At 44.5% G+C, this 19,467-nt stretch overlaps 1 protein-coding gene across 7 annotated transcripts in view; it reads right to left on the bottom strand.

Annotated features, from left to right (window-relative positions):
• Nucleotides 1–19,467, bottom strand: part of CDH13 (cadherin 13) — a 1,030,961-nt gene that overhangs the window by 579,803 nt on the left and 431,691 nt on the right. For all 7 annotated transcript variants that reach the window (XM_042919726.1, XM_042919730.1, XM_042919731.1 and 4 more), the window contains one exon: nucleotides 692–808. In XM_042919726.1, coding sequence (XP_042775660.1) covers nucleotides 692–808 — 117 coding nt within the window. The remainder of the gene's footprint in view (nucleotides 1–691; nucleotides 809–19,467) is intronic.

Raw genomic sequence — 19,467 nt, 5'->3', positions numbered from 1 at the left:
GAACTAACCACCACTGTTCAAATTCCAGGATGACCCAAAAATACGAACTGGTTTACATTTGATTCTCCATGTTGACTTTCCTACAGGGAGAGAATGTGTTGATCAAGCAACACCAGTATTTCTGCCCATTTAACAGTGAACATTTCTTCCTGGAAAAGTTATTCCTCTGATTCACGCGACAGTGTTTTCTGGGTCTGGCTAGTATGACTTAGTTCTTTGGATCTTAGTATGATCTTAGTTCTTTTTAGAGAGCTGACCCAGGGTGCCACTGGACTTACACATTTGAAAATTAGGATCTAAATTAGGCCACATATCATACTGCTATAATGGTATGGTATGGCATGTATAGTATAGAATCTGGCTGGTTGCCTGGACATTATTTTAAAAGCAATGAATCTATTAACCAGTGACATCTTCCTAACACAACTTTAGCGTGCTTGTATGACACATAGCTCTCCAAAGCATGATATTCAGAGGTATTATTATTATTGTTTTTATAAATTCCTTTTTTTGTTTGTTTGATGGCTTTTGTCATTCTTTTATTGGCAAAACCATCTGGTTTCCTATCATAGAGGAATAGAGGCCAACTTCAGGAGGCCACCAAGATGGTCACAGTCAGCTTGCCCTGTGTATGCTTTCCTCCTTATTAAAATGTGCCTTTGTCACTTCATTTGTATTTTGTATGACTTACCTTGCCAACATCTCTTGGGAAAGGCTGTCTCTGATTCTCTGGAATTAAAATGGGAGATACCACGATGGACCTCTTTTGTCTTGGGACAGGAGAAGTTCTTGCAAATTTAAATATATCCTAAAAGAGAAAAAACCCAAAATCAATCGACTAAATAGCCCCAGGAAAGGATGTATCACTCTGCTGTGAGATACGGTTCCTTTGTTGCGAAAGCATAGGGCTGTTTGGACATTGTTAATTTTATTCTATCAAACCTCATTAGCGTTAGCAAGTACATCGTTAGAATCATACTAAAGCTGACATCGTGATTCACAATGACTACCATTAAGCTCTTTAATCCCATCTTCTGAATTGTTCTATTCACAATGTCAGTCTTGATTTATACATCCTTCAGTGCTGGGATATTCCCGTTCTTAATCTGCCAAGTGAGGAGATTATGTACCTGGTCACGAACCCCCAGAACCCACTGAATATAAAAGCTACTGGCCTCATGGCCAACTGTAAGGTGTTTGCACTCATAAATGCATAGGGAGGAAGGGGCAATTGCTAAATTCCACACTACGCCAGGCATTATGGAGACTCCTAGTCTATATTTTGTCAAGGAATATTTGTTACTATTAGTGGGCCAATTGTTGGAATGCACCACCCATGCACTACGCCCCCAACTTCAATGACTGGAACAACACTGTCAGGATTTCTGCCCTATCTGTAATTTAACTATTCAATGACATACATGTGTGCAAACCAGGAAACATTGTGTCATAATTTTAAATAAAGACCGGTGTTGCTTTTCATAAGAAGTAGGAAACACATGAAAATAAACACACTGGAGACAAAAATGAGGGTATTCAGCTTGAACTGGAATCTCGGGGAAAATCAGCTCCTCTTTCTAAAAGGAAAATAAGCAAGGGGGTAGTGGGGCATTAAAGCGTTGTTAGCACCAAGCTGAGACTTTCCCCTTGATCTGATCAGAAGACTGAAAGTGGAACATCATTTTCAGTATATAAACCAATCTCACTCAATGCCAGTACTAGCTGAAGTTATGTTATATATCATCCAAATCGTCTTGAACTTTGGATGACAAGTTCCTACCAAAGTGCGGCAAATGGTATTTAAATACCATCATTGATCCACACTCCACAAAACGATGTGTATATTTGCATGTGTGTGTGTGTGTGTGTGTGTGTGTGTGTGGTGTGTGTATATAGTTTTAAAGAAAAATCTATATAAGAAAAGTCAAACAGGAAACAAGATCAGCTAAGGCTAAGAAAGCTTCTATGATCTTTCTCTAGATTTTGGTGGCAGTGTAATCTCATGGTTCTCTTGTGGAACACAATCGGGCAATAATTATTTATCAGGAATCTTATACATGTTCATACCCCTTCACTCAGTGATATCACTCCTAGGAATACATTCAAATGCTAAATTCAAAAGGAGAATAAACCTATATGCAGGCAAGTGTTCACCAGACATTATTTATAAAGGGTAAACATGGCAAACAACTTAGACATTCAACTGCAAGACAAGGTTGAATTTGGGTCCATTAGCAAGAGACACTCTTAGATGGTTACCAGTAATGTAGGTGCAAAGACCATGTTCTAACCTCTAATACCACATTTGACTGCTTCCATAATCACCACCATAGACTACGTACAATCTCTTAAGTGGGCATTAGGCAACGTGCTGGGCACTTTACATGTGTTCACTCTAATATTTGCAATTAATATCTCTAGTAAATCTTGGTCTTCCTCAAACAATGAGGAATATCAAGTTTATAGAGGTGGCGGGGCTTGTTCAATTCACCTAGCTAGTAGAGGGAATATCTAGGATAAAATGTGTAGGGAAACACAGAATGCAAATATTGGGCATCTTCTCTTCTTATATAAACATGGAAGAATGATATTTAAAATCTCAATGCATGAGTGCAAATAAAACTGGTCTCTGGGAAGACAAAATAATTAATATTCAGGTAAAGACAGAAAACTAGAGTGTGTATATGTAATGGAGAAAAAGTTAGAGGGGTTAAAACAACAACAAATCCACCCACCCAACCAACTACCACCAACAAAATAACCCGGCCTAACCAAGCAAAAGACAGGCTAGAAAAAGAGAAAATGAAGTAGACAATAATAAGACAATGAAAAACACAGTGGATTATATTCACAGAACACTGACATATAACATCTGGGAAGATTCTGCTGGTTTACTAGGGAGTACCAAAAGAATAGAAAATATGTAAAATATGTACAACATATGAATCTCATTTACAATAAAAAGAATCTTGAGGTTCAGATGAGAGAATGTCTCAGAAAGCCCTCTTAAAAGATTTAAAGTCCTATGCAAATATAAAGAATAGGTGATTTGGCTCTGTGAACAGCAAAAGTAGGCTTTAGTTCATTATGAGAATATATGCGAAAATGTGTCTAAAGTAATGAAAAAGCACACTGTGTCGTCAATAACAAACTTTCCGTTGTTTGTAATAAAGGCTTTATTTGGGTTTGCAGGTCTGTGAATGGGTGATATTTTTGTTCTCATGAGTACTTAAGAGGTCAGGCCCCTGAGTCCCCATTCCCACATCTGGTGTCCTCCTAGCTTATTATTAGCAAGCCAAGCCTGAAGTGGCCAGTCCATTTCCCCAACTCTCAAAGCAGCCCAGAGCTTAGCAACAAGCACAGCTATGTCAGCCCTTGGGTCAAAAATGCCTAAGAAAAGAAGCAGGAAGCTCTGAGCTCAAGATGGCAAAGTGCACGTAGAAGGGAACAGGGTAGAAGGTGGGAATGACTGATTTTAGAGATGTCTCCATGTGCACCGGAGTCCTCCATGGTGGGCGTGTTAAGGAATTGCTGGGGCCAGGACATATTACGTCACCCAACTTTTCGCCTTACAATGGCGGAGACCTCAACAAATACTTGTCCATGACCGAGCTTTTATGCCAATAGGTCCGTTTTTGTCCTTGTGATATATGTGTATATCTAGCTGTATTTGTTGACAAATGTCTACCTGTATACTTGCTTGCGTGTCTAACTTTGATCAGCTCTGTGCTAAATGGTTTGTTGGTATGCTTTGAAGCCATGTGTTTCCGTGTGACAGGGACCATGTAGGAGCCATACATCTGATGTGACTGACAATCATACACTTTATGCATATCTAGACAGATGTGTTGTATAAAAATGTTTATGCCTAACTGTGTGTGTTTGTATCTGTCAGTCCATCATGTGAAGCCTTTGAATACACCAGGCTGTGGTTGTAACCTCAAGGAAAGAAAACAGAAACAGTGGGGATAAAAAAATGCGACCAACCTAAGAGCTATTTACAGAAGGAGAAGAGATAAGGTGTGGGGAAGAATGGCACATCAGGGCAAAGGGGAAGCTGTCTGATGATCTCATGATGTCTTTTTTTAAAAATATTTATTTATTTTTGGAAGACAGAGAGATAGAGTGAGAGTGGGGGAGGGGCAGAGAGCGAGGGAGACACAGAATCTGAAACAGGCTGTAGACTCCAAGCTGTCAGCACAGAACCCAGCACGGGGCTCAAACCCATGAAGTGGGGGATCATGACCTGGGCCAAAGTCGGATGCCTAAGCAACTGAGCCACCCAGGTGCCCAAAGACCTCATGACTTCTGATGTTGCCACTGCCAAGATAGTGGGCAAAGAGAAAAACAAAAAAACAAAAACGGCAGTTCTGGGTACAGGTGTTGCATGCTGTAGACAGGTAGACTTGAGGGGCTGTTGGATATCCCAGATAGATTTCTAGAGAGGGTATCACGAATTGTATTTGGGAGGGAGCAATGGATGAGGGAGAGAGTTATCACAATCAACCACAAACAAGGGTAGCTGGAAGGAAAGGCAAAGCTGACATCATCCACACTATGTGCAGAGGGAAGAGGCAGGAACTCAACCATTCATTGGGTTTCTGAAAAGGCCAGCAAAAGCCATAGAAAGATCAGGTGCAAAAAGGGAAAACCCAGAAGGATGACGAGATACGAATGTCAAAAAGGAAGGGGGACATGACCGTATCACCCAATGCAGACATCCCCTCCAACAACCCAAAAGCCATAAGGAGGCTGTCGGGCTTGACAATGAACAGGTATTGATTTTAGGAAGAGCAGCTTACCAGTGTGTTAGGGTCGAATTCAGGAATCAATGAGAAGTGAGGGCTTTGGTGCAAAAGGAAAGGAGAGCCTCGGGAAGGAAAGAAGGGACTTGGGAAGAAGTCTGTCAGTTCAAGGGAAGACCAGGAAGTGTGCTGGGCACGAGGAGGAAAGGGCTAGCGGAAGGAAGTCATAAGCATGGCTGCAGATGAATGCAGAGGACAAGTGATGGGGGCAGGTGCCCCAAGGAGGCGGGAAGGAGGGGATCAGCAGCACTGAGCCCAAGAGAGGAGGATGGAAACTGCTTTCCTTGAGGACAGAGAGAGGTTGAAGGGGAATTTCTCATCTGTGAAGGAAGGTAATCTGCCCGTGCTCCTGATTATCAGAATGAAATGAGAAATTGTGTGGGTAAGCAGTCTGTGCTCTTTAAAGAACAGCACAAAAGTGAAGGATGGGTCTTATTAATACCAGGACAGGGATGTGAGGAAATGAAGACAAGCCACTCAGTCCCTTTTACGAGTGAGTAATTCAGCTGAGGGTGGCCTAAGGCCAGATCTTAACGCAGACACACACGGACCCACAACCGTCTCTAGATTTCCAGACCCGTCAGACGCAGGCACACTAACTTCAAAATCGGCATCAAACACAAACACTCACACGTGCACGTGTACACACCCACAAACTCACACATGCTCATGAATAGATAACCACGCAACAGCCACACATGACAAGCCTAAACCCAAGGACACACACAACACACACAATACACCTTCCTGCTTGAAACCGAGATGGTTTCCTCAGCCACAGGTGCACATGCACAGGCGTGTGCCTCTCATGGGAGCCTCCCTACAACCCTGAACTGGCTGGACAACGATCCCCAGCACCTTTGAGCCTGGAACAGAAGGAGGGCTGCAGCAGCCTCAACCAATTTCACTTCAGTCAAAGGGCAGAGCTGTGTCCTCGGGGAGATGTGCTCTTACAGGACTTTATTATAGGAGAATTGCACCCCTTCCCAGAATGTCTCTCCTCTCCTGCGGGCTCACCGGAGCCTTCGCCTTCCTTTTGTAGGGTGTTTGGGTTTACAATCCCATTTGCTTTCCTCCCTTCTTCTCAATCTCAGGAGAAATTGGCAGTGTCTTAGAAGCAAGGTTCACGCTCCCTGGGGGTGTCATGTCACACAGTAAAAAGAGCATGCTGAAAATAAGGGGGAGACCCCTGCAGCTGTGGACAGGGGAGGGGCTGGGGGGGGCAGGGAATGAGGAAGGAGGAAAGAAACGAAGACCGTGACGAGGGCAGGAAGAGTGGATTCGTATTCGTTCATTTATTCATTTCTTCAGAAACTATACATGGAGCCCTTCCTCTCTGCCAGTAGTAATTCTAAGCATCTGGGAAAGTGCAGTGTACAAGAGACAAGACTCTGTCCCCATGGAGCTCAGATTCTAGAGCAGGAAGACAGACAAACAGAACGATGGCCCAGAAGCACAAATAAGTGGGAGGGGGGATAGTGAATGTGTACAGGGCGGGTGGATGCTGACGTTTTAGACAGAGGGTCCAGGGGAAGGGCCCACAGGTGGCAATGAAGGATGAAGGAGGAGGGAGCCATGTGGGCATAGGGAGGAGGGACTGCCAGGCTGAGGGAGCACACCTGGCTTGTTGAGCTGCGGGGAGGCCACCTGTTTGGCAGGAGCACCTGAGGGGACTGGGAGGAGACCAGTCAGGGACCCAGTAAAGGGAATTCAGATACTGGCATGACAAGTGAGTCTTGCGGGGAGTGTGGTTTAAGCTGAGAAATGACAGGAGCCCACTTACAATTAAAAAAAAAACCCCAGACATGTTATGTGGAGAACAGATTTACAGAGAGAAACATGACGATGCTTCTTTGTTGTGTTTCTTCCTTTTTCCAGCTCTGCCTTCACAGGGCACACCAGTCCCTCTGCAAATGCTGGTCTGAGTGTTTGATTTGGGGAAAGGCAGAGCTGGCGTCCCTCTGCACTTACTTCCTGCAGCATCTTTAAGGTGTTTTTGAGGTAGAATTTAAGGACCAGCAAATTCACCTGTTTTTAAGTGTGCATTGCAGTGGTTTTCAGGAAATGTACAGAGTTGGGCGGTCATCACCACCATCTAATTTTAGAACTTTTCCATCACCCTGAGCCTGGCCACAGGCTGCCACGAATCTACTATCTGTATGCACACATTTGCCTTCTTGGGATGTTTCAGAAAAGAGAGCCACAATATTTTCCACAGTGTTTTTGTGGACTTGCCTCCATGGTGTGAGGGTTGTGAAGGAGGGAGGGATGTAGCTGATACCCAGTGACTGGTAAGGGACCCGCTCCCCTCTCCCCAAGTGGGCCCACGTGCAGGGGTCACCCAGAGTCCCTGCTGGTCCCATGATGGCTGAGACTCCCCTTCCTCTCACCCCCACCCCCCAACAGGTGTGGATGCCTCCTGACACCGGGATCCTGTCACAAGCTTTATTACCACAGATCCCACCCATGACACCCATTAAGGCAAGATGCCCAGAGTTGATAACTACAAGGTCCAGGTGCTCCAGGAGTGGAGGACAGAAAGCTTTTCCCAGATGGGGCTCCAGAGCTGGAACCCCACTCCAGGTTTTGGTTGTCATTGTCCCCTCCCACACCCAGCTGAGGCCACCCCAAGAAAGCAGTGAGGTTTGAGAGGAATCACCCTGTTCCCTGTATGCAGAACACACGGCCACAAAGGAGCTTGGACCTGTCTAGCCATGAGGATCTTCACGAGCTGACCCTCACATGAGCCGGCAGAGACTGGAGAACTGCTGTCTGCCTTTCTTTCTCTCCCTGCTCCTGTATTTGCATCAGGAAATAAATGAGAGGGAAAACAGTATAAACTTAATAAAAAAGCCACAAGCTTCTGCCCTTGTTCTCTCAACTACTATTATAACTTCTGGGTAAAACTGTGTGCTCAGAGGAGAGATTTCAATAAGGCAAAGCCTTACAGAAGCAGCATCCTCTCTGGAGAGGCAGGGAGTTAGGAGAGGGCAGTGCCAGGTGAGACTCAAACAGTCAACCTGGCCCTGTTGTGGACAGTCTTGTAGATCAAGGTGGGAAGGTCATATGTTCTTCCCAGACAGTGGGGAGCCTGGTTGATGCAGCGGTGTGATGCTTTGGGGTTTGAATACCACGTACAGGTTAAAGAATCCTGAAGATCATTCTTTTGGAGAGTTTGAAGCTTGCATTCCAAACTCTAGTCTCAAGGTCACAGAGCCTGTTTCTTCCGCATCTTTCTAATCCAAAGATTTACTTGGCATCCTTGTCCTGGACTCACCAGATCTGCTATAGCAAATACTGACATTAATGGAGTAGGAGTGTACCAGGCACCGCGCTAGGCACACTGTAACATTATCCCATTTAACCCACCCAACAACTCACAGGTAGAATTGCCATGCCTGTTCCCCTGAGGCTCAAAGGTGTAAGAGACTCAACCAAAGTCAAAGCTGTTAAGCGACGTGAAGGAACCCTGACATCTGTGACTCCAGGGCCCCCTGCTCTAATCTAAGCCTGATGCTTTTTGTCTCCACAGGCCACAGCTGGTGACCACCTTTGCAGGGAGGTCCACGTCCGCAGAACAGAGTTCCCTGGCCCTGTTTACTCAAGTGTGCTTGAAGAATCACAACTCTACTTGTGCAGAGGATAGAGAGCAAATCTCAATCAGCCTTTGGCTAAAAGGATCAGCTACGTATACTGCAGGGGGACAGCTTAATTGTCTGCAAATTTCTGCAAATGAATGGAGCTGAAGAAATCAATCTCCAATTTATTCCATTCTTGCAGCTGATCTCCTTGTGCTGAAAGTTGCCAGGAGGAGGGTCTGTGCTTCTCCGCTCACATTTTGTATGCAATCAAATGTGTGGTTCAGCCAGCATTGCTGGACCTGGGGCGAGACTTAAAATTTGCTTTATTAACTCCTGGGGCTGAAGTTTGCCTAGTTAAGGAAGAAACAATCAACAAACATCAAAGTTTCAGCAGCAAATTTAGGAGGTTTGAGAGCCAAGATACTGATGAGAGCTTGCTTCATTTCCAACAATCTATTTCCCAAATATTCTGGAGGCCAAATGTCAGCTGTGCTGTCATCTGCTGTAGGTTCACTGCACAGAGTTTTGATGACAATCAAATGGGGTGATGTGGAAACTGCCCATTCGTCCTGCAGAGATCACCCCACGGTATGGCAGCACACATTGCATGAAGGAAGAGTGGGGTTGAAGGGGAAGATGATGGCTGGTGGATCCATAGGGTGGGATGAAGCCAGTCTGCTACTGTGAATTATGCCACACATGCTTTTCAAGGGTTGCTGGTATGCAGATGGGAGAGATGGATATAAGCCACTGTCTCCTAGAGTCCCCACACCCCACACGCTTTTCTAGAAGTGATCTCCAGTGATATCAGAAACAATGTCTCCCAGGATGAAAGTCACCTATCAGAGATTTTGGGGATGGCCAATCTAACAAGTAACCTTCCAATGGAAGGACCGATATCAGAGCTTCTGTCTGAATGATTAGCACCAAAGACGTAATAAATACCCCAATGTAATGAATATGACAATTATTTCCATTGCTATGTGTGGTTAGGGCAGAAAAGAAATGGCTTTGCTCAAAGAAGTCGATGGAGACGAGAAGGTTTCATCAGAAGGGTTTGTAATTTGAATGGTGCTTCCAGAATTTCTCTGTCTAGTAGCCAGGAAAATCTTTTAAAATCTCCCCCTTCCCCTTACTAATTCAATATTTGCCTCCCCTTGTCAAAGGATGGAGCCTCCAATGCCGGTGAGGCCTAGGAGGGGGCAGCAGGTTTGGCTCTGGATGACATCTCTGACCTTAGGTGCCCTCACTGTCTTCCTGGCTCTGCTTCTGCTGCACAAGCCCTATAGGGATCCACAGGTAAAAGCTTACCTAAGGGCTCTTCACCTAGCAATGCCCCCCTCCCCGCCCCTCTACTTGACTCTCTTCTACTCTCAGCTTAAGAACCACATCCCCAGTCTCTTTGCTGCAGGGACTGCCTACTGTTCATCCTTCATCCAGAGCCCCTGTCTCAGCTTTTCTTTTTATTATTATTTTTCAATATTTATTTATTTTTGAGAGAGAGAGAGAGAGAGAGAGAGAGAAAGAGAGAGAGAGAAAGAAAGAGAGAGAGAGAGAGAGAGAATGAACATGGGAAGGGCAGAGAGAGAGGGACACAGAGAACCCAAAGCAGGTTCCATGCTGTCAGCACAGAGCCCAATGCCAGGCTCGAAACCAACGAACTGTGAGATCATGACTTGAGCCGAAGTCGAATGAATGCTCAACCGACTGAGTGACCCAGGCATCCAAAGATCCTGTGTCTCCTCTTCTGCTCACACATTTCACTCAGCAGCATCGGTCTGTCAATCAATGTGCGTCTGCCACACAAGGCTCCTGGCCCCAGAAGGGCAGGAACTGTGTCACCCTAGTTTGCTATTATGTCCCCCTGTACCTAGCACAAGACCGGGCATATAGCAGGTGTTCAAAAGGTATTTTTTAAATAGTTTTAAATGAAATAATACATACATACATACATACATACATACATACATACAGTGTTATTATAAGAATTAGGACAATCTAGGTAATGAGCTTAGCACAGTGTCTGGTTCAGAGTATTTTCTCCGCAGTTGTGTCTAATAAGTAAATGAGCAGGATGTCCATGACTCTTCTTATTTCCTCTTCACCATGGAAATCTGTTCTATAACAACAATATTACTGCCACACTCAGTTTGGACTTTTTCATTCTAGAATTCTCATGGCTTTTTGGAGTAACTGAATCTATAGAAATTTTTGAGGGGCACCTGGGTGGCTCAGTTGGTTGAGCGTCCGACTTTGGCTCAGGTCATAATCTCATGGTTTGTGAGTTTGAGCACCACGTTGGGCTCTGCGCTGGCAGCTCAGAGCCTGGAGCCTGCTTTGGATGCTGTGTCTCCCTATCTCTCTGTCCCTCCCCTGCTTACACTCTGTCTGTCTCTCTCTCTCAAAAATAAATAAACATTAAAAAAAACTTTTAAAGAAAATTTTCAGAAGTTTCACCCCTTGAACCACTCAGTAGAAGACCATTACTTTCTGGAAGAGATGACAGTGAAGCTAAGATCTGAAGGCCAAGTGGAATTCATCCAGGTTCGAGGGACAAGGAGGAGGAAGAGTTCCGGGCTTGGGGAACAGCATGGAAGAAGGCACAGAGGCAGAAGATGGCCAAAGATCAGAAAGGTCTAGGGCTCAAAGAAGCCCCAAGAAGAAGCTGGAAAGAGAGAGCCAGATCCAGTCCACAGGATTTTTCTGAATCCCGAGGAACACAAGAAGCCACTGAATGGTTTTAAGCAGAAGTCTGAGATCTGACCTTGCCTTTGACACCACCCTGTCAGAGCTGAGGAGCCATTCCTGGAAAACACATTTTCTTAAGTAGGCTTTCTTTCCTGCTTTTTGTTACCCTGCAGCCATCCTTGTATTTAAAAAGTTGAACTTGAAAATGAGACAGAAGTAAAACAACAACACCCCCCCACACATACACACATATTCTACCACTTGCTCTAAAATGTCAACTTGCTCACATTTGAATAGCGAGTTAAAAAATAAAATAAAAGCATATGCTTTGGATGAAAATTTGCCAAACCACACTTCCAAGATGCAGTTGTCTCCAAAATATTTCATGAATCTCCCAGGCACAATCACAACACAGAGTGGGACTCGCTAGATTCATTGGAGGTGAAAAATGTTTTAAACGTATTTAGATTTTTTAGTCAGACGTCCATTCAACCACGTGTGATAGTGACGGGGATATAATGGATACAATTTCCCTCTGTCTGCTCTGGCATTGATAAAATATTCATGTTAAATAGCTATTCTGAACACCTGGAGGCATCTTGCAGTGCTTTACAGATGGACTTGTTTTTCTAAAACGCATATGTATTCCTGCCTCAACAGCTGTATTAACTTCAGAATGCATTCTAGATGTGTGAGCACGTGCCCCAGATCCCATGCTTTCTGGTCTGCATGAGCTCATAAATTTGTGAGTGGCCTTCAAAGAAAGCCCCCATTAGAAAACCCACATGTGAAAAAAGGATTCTTTTCAATTCAGTGGGTATTTATTGGGTGTTGGCTATGTGCTTTCCCCAAGGATGGTCCACAGTAAATGATAGAGGACTATCCTGCAGGCACCCCAAACTCACATGTCCTAAACCAAATTGAGAAGCCAGCCCACTCCTGCCACAGCCCCCAAGAGCACCTGCCTCCCTTTCTCAGAGTGAAAGATCTACACCCTGACATCCCATGGATGGTTTACTTCATTGCACCCATACTGTTCTCCCAAGGGGTTACCACCTCCTGAGGGGTCTCCTGGCATCCAGTCCTTCCATCTCTAGCATCACATTCCCTGCCATGATCAGCACATTTCCCCTGCTCACCTCTGGGTTCCTCATGACTTATCATTTCCTCTTACCCCCGAGCCCACTGACTGTAGAATAAGAACAAACAAGACCTCAACAGACTTTCCAGAAGCAGACACTGAGATAAAGATTTGAGAGCAACCAGAAGTTTAATACACTTTCTAAAGTTTCTATAATGAACCTATTCTACTTGGAATCAGGAAGAAAAAATGAACTCATTTACTCACAAGCCTGTATCACACAAACAGAATAGCATTTCCGTGTCCTTCCTTCCAGGTTTTAATATACTTTCTGCTTAAGTTGGAATTGAAGGGTCTGAACAATTTTGTACCTTGCTTTTTGAAGCTAATGATAAAAACCAAACCTCCTTCCCTCCTGTGTCACAGATCTGTAAATGTAATTTTAGTAGCTGGACATCATGTGGCTATATCAGCACGCATTTAGCCATACCCCTGTCCTTATGCTCCTAAAGTTTCTGAGTTTCCAATTCTTTGTTATTATAAATAAACACACCAAAATATCGGTGGGTGCAGTTTTATTTGCTTGCTTGTTTGCTTTTTCATGCTAGCCTCGGAATGGCTAGCAAAAGTGAGATTACTAGGTCAAAGGTTATGAACATTTTGAAGGACCTGTGACATATTCCTAAACTACCTATCACCACCGGAAATGTATTTCACGTTCTTAGGCAGGGCATTTCCCAAGTGGTACCATCACGTCTCTGGAGCCAGTTCGAACCATGTTGCTTTGCCCAAACAAGCCATTTTCTGTCATGACTTTATGGCTTCATTGGTGCTGCTCCTGTGGCTTAGTCTTCCTCCCTTACTTACCTCTAGTCCTCTCTACTTGTCTGGTAACACACAGACACATGCACACGCAATGCACTCACGGCGTCTATTATACATTGTGTGTGCTGTTCTCCCACTCACTCACGGTGTCTATTATACATTGTGTGTGCCGTTCTCCGCCTCAATTTAGATGGAGGTTTCTGGATAGTTCCTATTAACTTCCGGTTTCTTCTGTCAGTCCCATTAGTATGCAAGTGCAGGCCTCATTCTCTAAACTTTAACAAAGTTGGCTATTTAATAAATATTTACCTGTCGAATAAATGCTATCTAGTATCAGATGGAAAACTGATAATAGCCCTTTTCTTCTTTTCCCAAGGGAGTTTTTGGCCTTTCCATTCCTTAGGGTGACCTCAGAGAAGAACCTTGCATTTCACTTAACAGCTGATGAATTTAATCATAAGGTTGGAAGGGACGCCCGTTCTCTCCCCTGCAGCCGATCGCCTCATTAACTGGAAGAAGACGGTGCCGGCTGCGGATGTCAGTGGCAGAGCCACCCTGCAATGAGGCTTGACCTCAAGTGTGCCTACCTGCAGGAGAAAATGCACGCTGACAGATGTCACTGGGCTGTTGTAGGATGGAATCTGAGAAACCCAGTGTATGACTTTATCAAATATAAAAGCAGATGATTCTTCACTTTCTCATCTGAGGTAAAACCCAGCTTCTTAGGCCAAATCTTATGGTGATTCAGGGAAAGGAGGGCCCCCAAACCAAGCTTCCCCAATGAGAGGGTGAAAACAATCCTCCCCTTTGGAATGGCGTGCATCTGTTTCAGAATCTGGAATGGGGGGCGGGGGGGGGGAAGGAAATGTGAAGCAGTGTCCTGGCATTTAAGGAAAGCAAGTACTCATGACCAGAACTCAGTCTCTGGATTTGGTGTTTTTGACACCCTTGTTCCTCCCATTTTTATCCCCTTGCTTTATTTTTGGTCATGAACTTCGTGATGTTGTGGCTGCAGACTCTAAAATTTGCCATTTCCCACGCTGGCCACCAAAGCCAATTGCCTCCTTTGTCCAACCGATTTTTAAATATCCTTCACTACTGAAATTCAAGACTGTTTTGCTTAGGGAGTTATTCTCAATATTTAATGGAAATTTCTTCCCTTTCATTGACGCCTCCCCCAAACTTCCCGTGCTATTCCTCTTCTCCTTTTGTTAAAGACATTTTAATTAAGACACCAGGGTTACATTAACCTACTTAAGCAGTAATCTGCCTTTTATGTGGCTCTCTTCAGTGAAGTCCCCAGTCAGCAAAGTGTCTCTCTCCTCCCTTTGTTCTGTGGTTTTCACTGGATTACAGATCCTCACGTTTTAATTCAGTGGCAACCACTATTCCACACTCTGCACTTTCCATGAATAAATGCAGCTTCACGATGATGCATGCACTGTCACGTGTTGCCCCACTTCATTGATTACCACGGCCTTTGAAGGTTCAGAGGTGCGTCAGATCCACCAGGAAAGAGGGGAGAGAAAGACCACGTTTGATATTCTCCAACATCTGAGGTTTCCCTGGGCCCACAGGTTTTGATGTCAGGATGGTAAAACAACAACTCCTTGAAGAGAGGAGAGCGTGATATAAATATTCAGTTGCCATGCGATACTCATTCCATCTTAAAAGACCGAAGGATCAGACTCCTCTTTCAAAGTCAGGATTGACAACTACAGAAACTATTTGATAATGGAGCTCAGAAAAATCTATTATGGGACCAAGAGAAATATGTTGGCATCCCAGCTGCTCTGTGAACTTGCCCCACAGGAGGGGAGTGCTTGCATTTGTTTTCAAATACTTCACACTAAATTCTTCATGCGTTTTACAAATAGGAAAATAGCTTTGAAAATCAGCAAATTCTAAATGACGAGAGAGAACACTGTCTGAGCTTACCAGGAGTTAGACACTAAGTCTTACAAACACTTTTTTTCTCCACGAATACTCATGCAATCTCTGTGATGCCAGTGCTGTTACACTTCTATGCTACAGATGAGAAAGCTGAGGCCCAGGAAAGGTAAACACCTTGCCCAAAGACATATTGCTGGTGAGTGAGGAGCCAGGACTTGAACCCAGACTGTTCTGCTTGGAGCCTGGACTGTTACCCATGCTACCTCTTGCCTCCTACATGTGCTATCTTTACATGGTACAGTTTTAGTTACTAAAATAATTTTATTCAGGATCTTTTCCAGTTAAATTTATATGTATCACATTTATCCTTTATCTGGTTAAATGAGCTCCAGTTTCAAAATATGTTCAGAATTTGACTGTTTCTCACTTCCCAACCCTCCCCCAATGGCCACGACCCTGGTTCTTGCCGACATCCCCTTTGGCCTGGATTATATTTGTCCCTTAGTTTCTGCCCTTTCCTCAACAGCCCCCATTCCACGTGCCCAGTGGCCAGGGTGGTCCTGTTAAAACACGAACTAGATGACGTCACTCTTCTACTTCATAGCTGCCAGTGGGACCTCCTAGCGCTTGGGGTAAAACCAATGTCTTTGTACTGACCTATAGTGTTTTACGTAATTTGCCCCCTGCCTCCTGTGACCTCCAGTGCCCCTGAATTACTCTGGCCCAGTCTAGTTGCCTGAAATATACCAGGTATATTTTACCTCAGGGCCTTTGCACCTCCTGCTCCTCCCGCCTGGAATGCTTTTCCATACAGATACTTACGGAGTCGCTGTATTAGTTTCCTATTGCTGCTATAACATATTACAATCAACAGTGGCTTAAAACAGGGCACCTGGGTGGCTCGGTCTTTTAAGCATCTGACTTTGGCTCAGGTCACGATCTCATAGTCAGTGAGTTCGAGCCCTGCGTCAGACTCTGCACTGACAGCTCAGAGCCTGGAGCCTGCTTTGGATTCTGTCTCCCTCTCTCTCTGCCCCTCCCCAGCTCATGCTCTGTTCTCTCTGTCTCAAAGGTGAATAAATGTTAAAAATTTAAAAAACAAAAAACAGTGGCTTAAAACAACACACAGTTATCTTCTGTTCCTTGGGGTCAGATATCTCAAACAGGTCTCACTGGACTGAAATCAAGGTGTTTTCAGGGCTGTGTTTCTTCCTGAGGTTCTAGAGAACAATGTGTTTCCTTGCCTTCCCACCTGCTAGAAGGCTACATCTCTTGGCTCCTGGCCCCACAGCATCTTCAAACCTCTCTGTGGCTCTCTTGTGATTGTGTTAGGCCCCCTAGGATAATCCAGGATCATCTCCCAACCTCAAAATCCTTAACTTAATCACATCAGCATTAATTGACTGTCAGGCTCTATTGACCTATCAGGTGACGTTCACGGGTCCCAGGGGTTGGGATGTGGGTGTCTTGGGGCCGCTGCTCTGCCTGCCACAGTGCTGATTCCACTCCATTCAGGTCTTTATTCAAGAGCCACCGTCCTCATGATGCTGGCTCCGGCCACTCTTGCCTGTATTTCTCTCTCACTAAAACTTCACACCCCCTTTTCCATGCTTTATTTTTCTCTTCTTTGCAAGATGACAATCTATTGTACTTAAACTGATTCATTTATTGCCCGTGTCCTCCACTAGAATGTGAGCCCCATAAATGCAGGATTTTTTTGGGTCAGTCTAGCGTAGTTGTATCCCCAGCACCTGGACTAGTGCCTGCATACAGTAGGTGTTCAATAAATATATGTGAAATAATTTATATCCTTTCCCATCTTAGTCATATTGGAAGGTGAAAAATGAGAAAGAATTCAATCATCCACGATTCGCTGAGTACCTATTATGCGACTTCCACTATGTTATGTGATCACATCACATCACAAAAATCATGAAGAGGTGTCAGGCTGACGTTTATAGTGGTGAAGGATGTGCACTGCACAAAGGCCCTTGGAGGAGGTGGGCAAGGGCTGAAATTCACCTTGTGTTATGTAGCCATATGCCCATGGGGACTGTGACCCTCGAGGGAATGGCTGTTTCTAATTCACTTGAAGGTACTGTCATGTCTGTCCTGCCCTGGCACTGCCCACCTGGCATGAGCAAGCACTAAGTTCTTTCCCCAGTGGGGCATTAATGTTTGTTAGACACAGGAAGGGAAGAACCCAGAGGAGGTGGGCCTGGGAAATGGTGAAGAAAACTGTAGGACCATGGGTTTCGACCCCAGAACCCAAGTGGGACTCAGCATCTGCCTGCTGTAGAAGGGCTTCTCAGACTGGAAGCTGGGGAATCTTGGTTTCTATCTTGCCTCTGCCCCCACGGCTGCAGGACATTCTGGAATTTACTACTTTTCTGAGAGCACCAGTTTCCTCACCTATGTGATGGGTGGGGTGATCCTGCCCCCACAGAACTCCCATGAGGGATGTAAGAATGCTTTGCCAACTCCAAATTCCATTCCAACATTGGCTCATCATTTATTTATAAGGCATGATGCCTATCTCAGTCATTCCTTTGCTCAGGAAGTCCAGTGGCTCCCCATCTTATCAGAGTGAAAGGCAAAACCCTTACAAGGGCGTGTGAGGCCCTATGTAATCTGCTCCACGCCGTTCATCTTCCAACCATGTTGCCTACAAGTCTACCCTTTACTGATTCCGTTCCATTGGCATTAACCTCTTTGATGTTCTTTGATCACAAACATTCCTACCTTAGGGCCTTGGCACTTGCTGTACTCCACCCAAGAATGTTCTACATCTGGGTCTCAGTGACTTGTATTCTTACATCAGTCAAGTCCTTCCCAGGACCCAATATCCAAAATTGCAAGATTTCCCTCAGAACTAACTACTTTCCTTCCATGATTTATTTATATCCATATCCCTGTCACCATCTCACATACCACATATTTTATTTACGTATATTTTTTCTCTCTCCCCCTCATCCCCAGACCAACAAATAAGACCTGTGAGGCAGGGATCTGATTTTTACTTTTCTAATTTACTATTCTAATCCTAATAAACCAGAACAGTTCTTGGTACCTGGTAAGTGCTCAAATGACATATGAATTGAGCGAATCGTGAATTGAATCGAGAAGGCAAAAGGAGCCTATGCGGAGTAATAAAATCCAACGAGATGCTAAGCTGTGTGTATTGACTGTTAGCAGAAACAGAGGTTATGCCTGAGCAGAGCAATCCGGATAGTTGGCTGAATAATGAACTGTTTTTTTTTTTTTAACGTTTATTTATTTTTGAGACAGAGAGAGACAGAGCATGAACGGGGGAGGGTCAGAGAGAGGGAGACACAGAATCTGAAACAGGCTCCAGGCTCTGAGCTGTCAGCACAGAGCCCAAAGCGGGGCTCAAACTCATGGACCGCGAGATCATGACCTGAGCCGAAGTCGGCCGCTTAACCGACTGAGCCACCCAGGCGTCCCTGAACTGTTTTTGCAGGATGGTTAAGGTTTGGATAGACAAAGTGGGAATCAAAGAAAGTAGGAGAAAACAACTGAGACAACAGTACCACCATCTTACACTTACTGGAGCTTGCCATGCTCCAGGTACACGTTACAGACGGATCATCTCATTTAATCCTCAAAATAGCATGCTGGTAGTTACTATTATTAATCTTACGATGCAGATGAAGAAGCTAAGGGACAGGGAGGTTAAGTAATTTCCAAGTGGCTCAGCATTAAAAGAAGCATAACGTTTGGCATAGTCATAGTGTAGGTTGATGTCCTAAGGATCAAAAGTAATAAAAGTAAAGCACTTTGCTCCTCGAAGAGTCTCACTAAGTGATGGCCATCATTATCAGTACAGTAAGCCAGAGAGATTAGCAAGAATTTTGGTTTTATGTCCTGTCTTTTATGCTGCCCAGAATGATACATGAGTTCAAACATGCTTGTGAACTCCTTCCATTTCACCTGCAGAAGTTCTGTCTTCTGTTGGACACATTGGAGAAACACCAGTGAGTAGGATCTTCATAGTCCACTATGCTGTCTAGCTATAAGTCCTGCCATTAAGATTATGGAAACTTTCTGTTTTTAAAATTTTTTAATGTTTATTAATTATTTTGACAAAGAGGAAGAGAGAGAGCAAGCGAGCAGGGGAGGGGGAGAGAGAGGGAGACACAGAATCCAAAGCAGGCTCCAGGCTCTGAGCTGTCAGCACAGAGCCCGACACGGGGCCCAAACTCACAAACTGGGAGATCGTGTCCTGAGCCGAAGATGGACACTTAACTGACTGAGAAACCAGGCATCCCTGGACATTTTTCATCTGAAGTAACTTTAGTATCTAAGCCAGAGATCAGACAGAAGATAATTGCCCTGTGACTAGCATCATGTATGTCCAAGAAACAACATTCTTTTCCTGCTTCAACATAGCATATTTTTAACACAGGAGCTCTCTGGATCTATCAATATCTTCCTGTTGGTATACTTGGCTGTCATCTACTGTAAGAAGTAGTTTAGAACAGGAGATGAAGGCATGACTGCTAAATTGCTGGTTTGTATTCAGATCCTAGCTCTGCCACTTACTGGCTTTGTGCTAAAATTGTTCAACTATTCT

The sequence above is a fragment of the Panthera leo genome, chromosome E2 (genome assembly GCF_018350215.1).
Source record: "Panthera leo isolate Ple1 chromosome E2, P.leo_Ple1_pat1.1, whole genome shotgun sequence".
Classification (NCBI taxonomy): domain Eukaryota; kingdom Metazoa; phylum Chordata; class Mammalia; order Carnivora; family Felidae; genus Panthera; species Panthera leo.
Note: the sequence above shows the minus strand (reverse complement) of the source record. Positions and strands in the feature narration are given on the sequence as shown.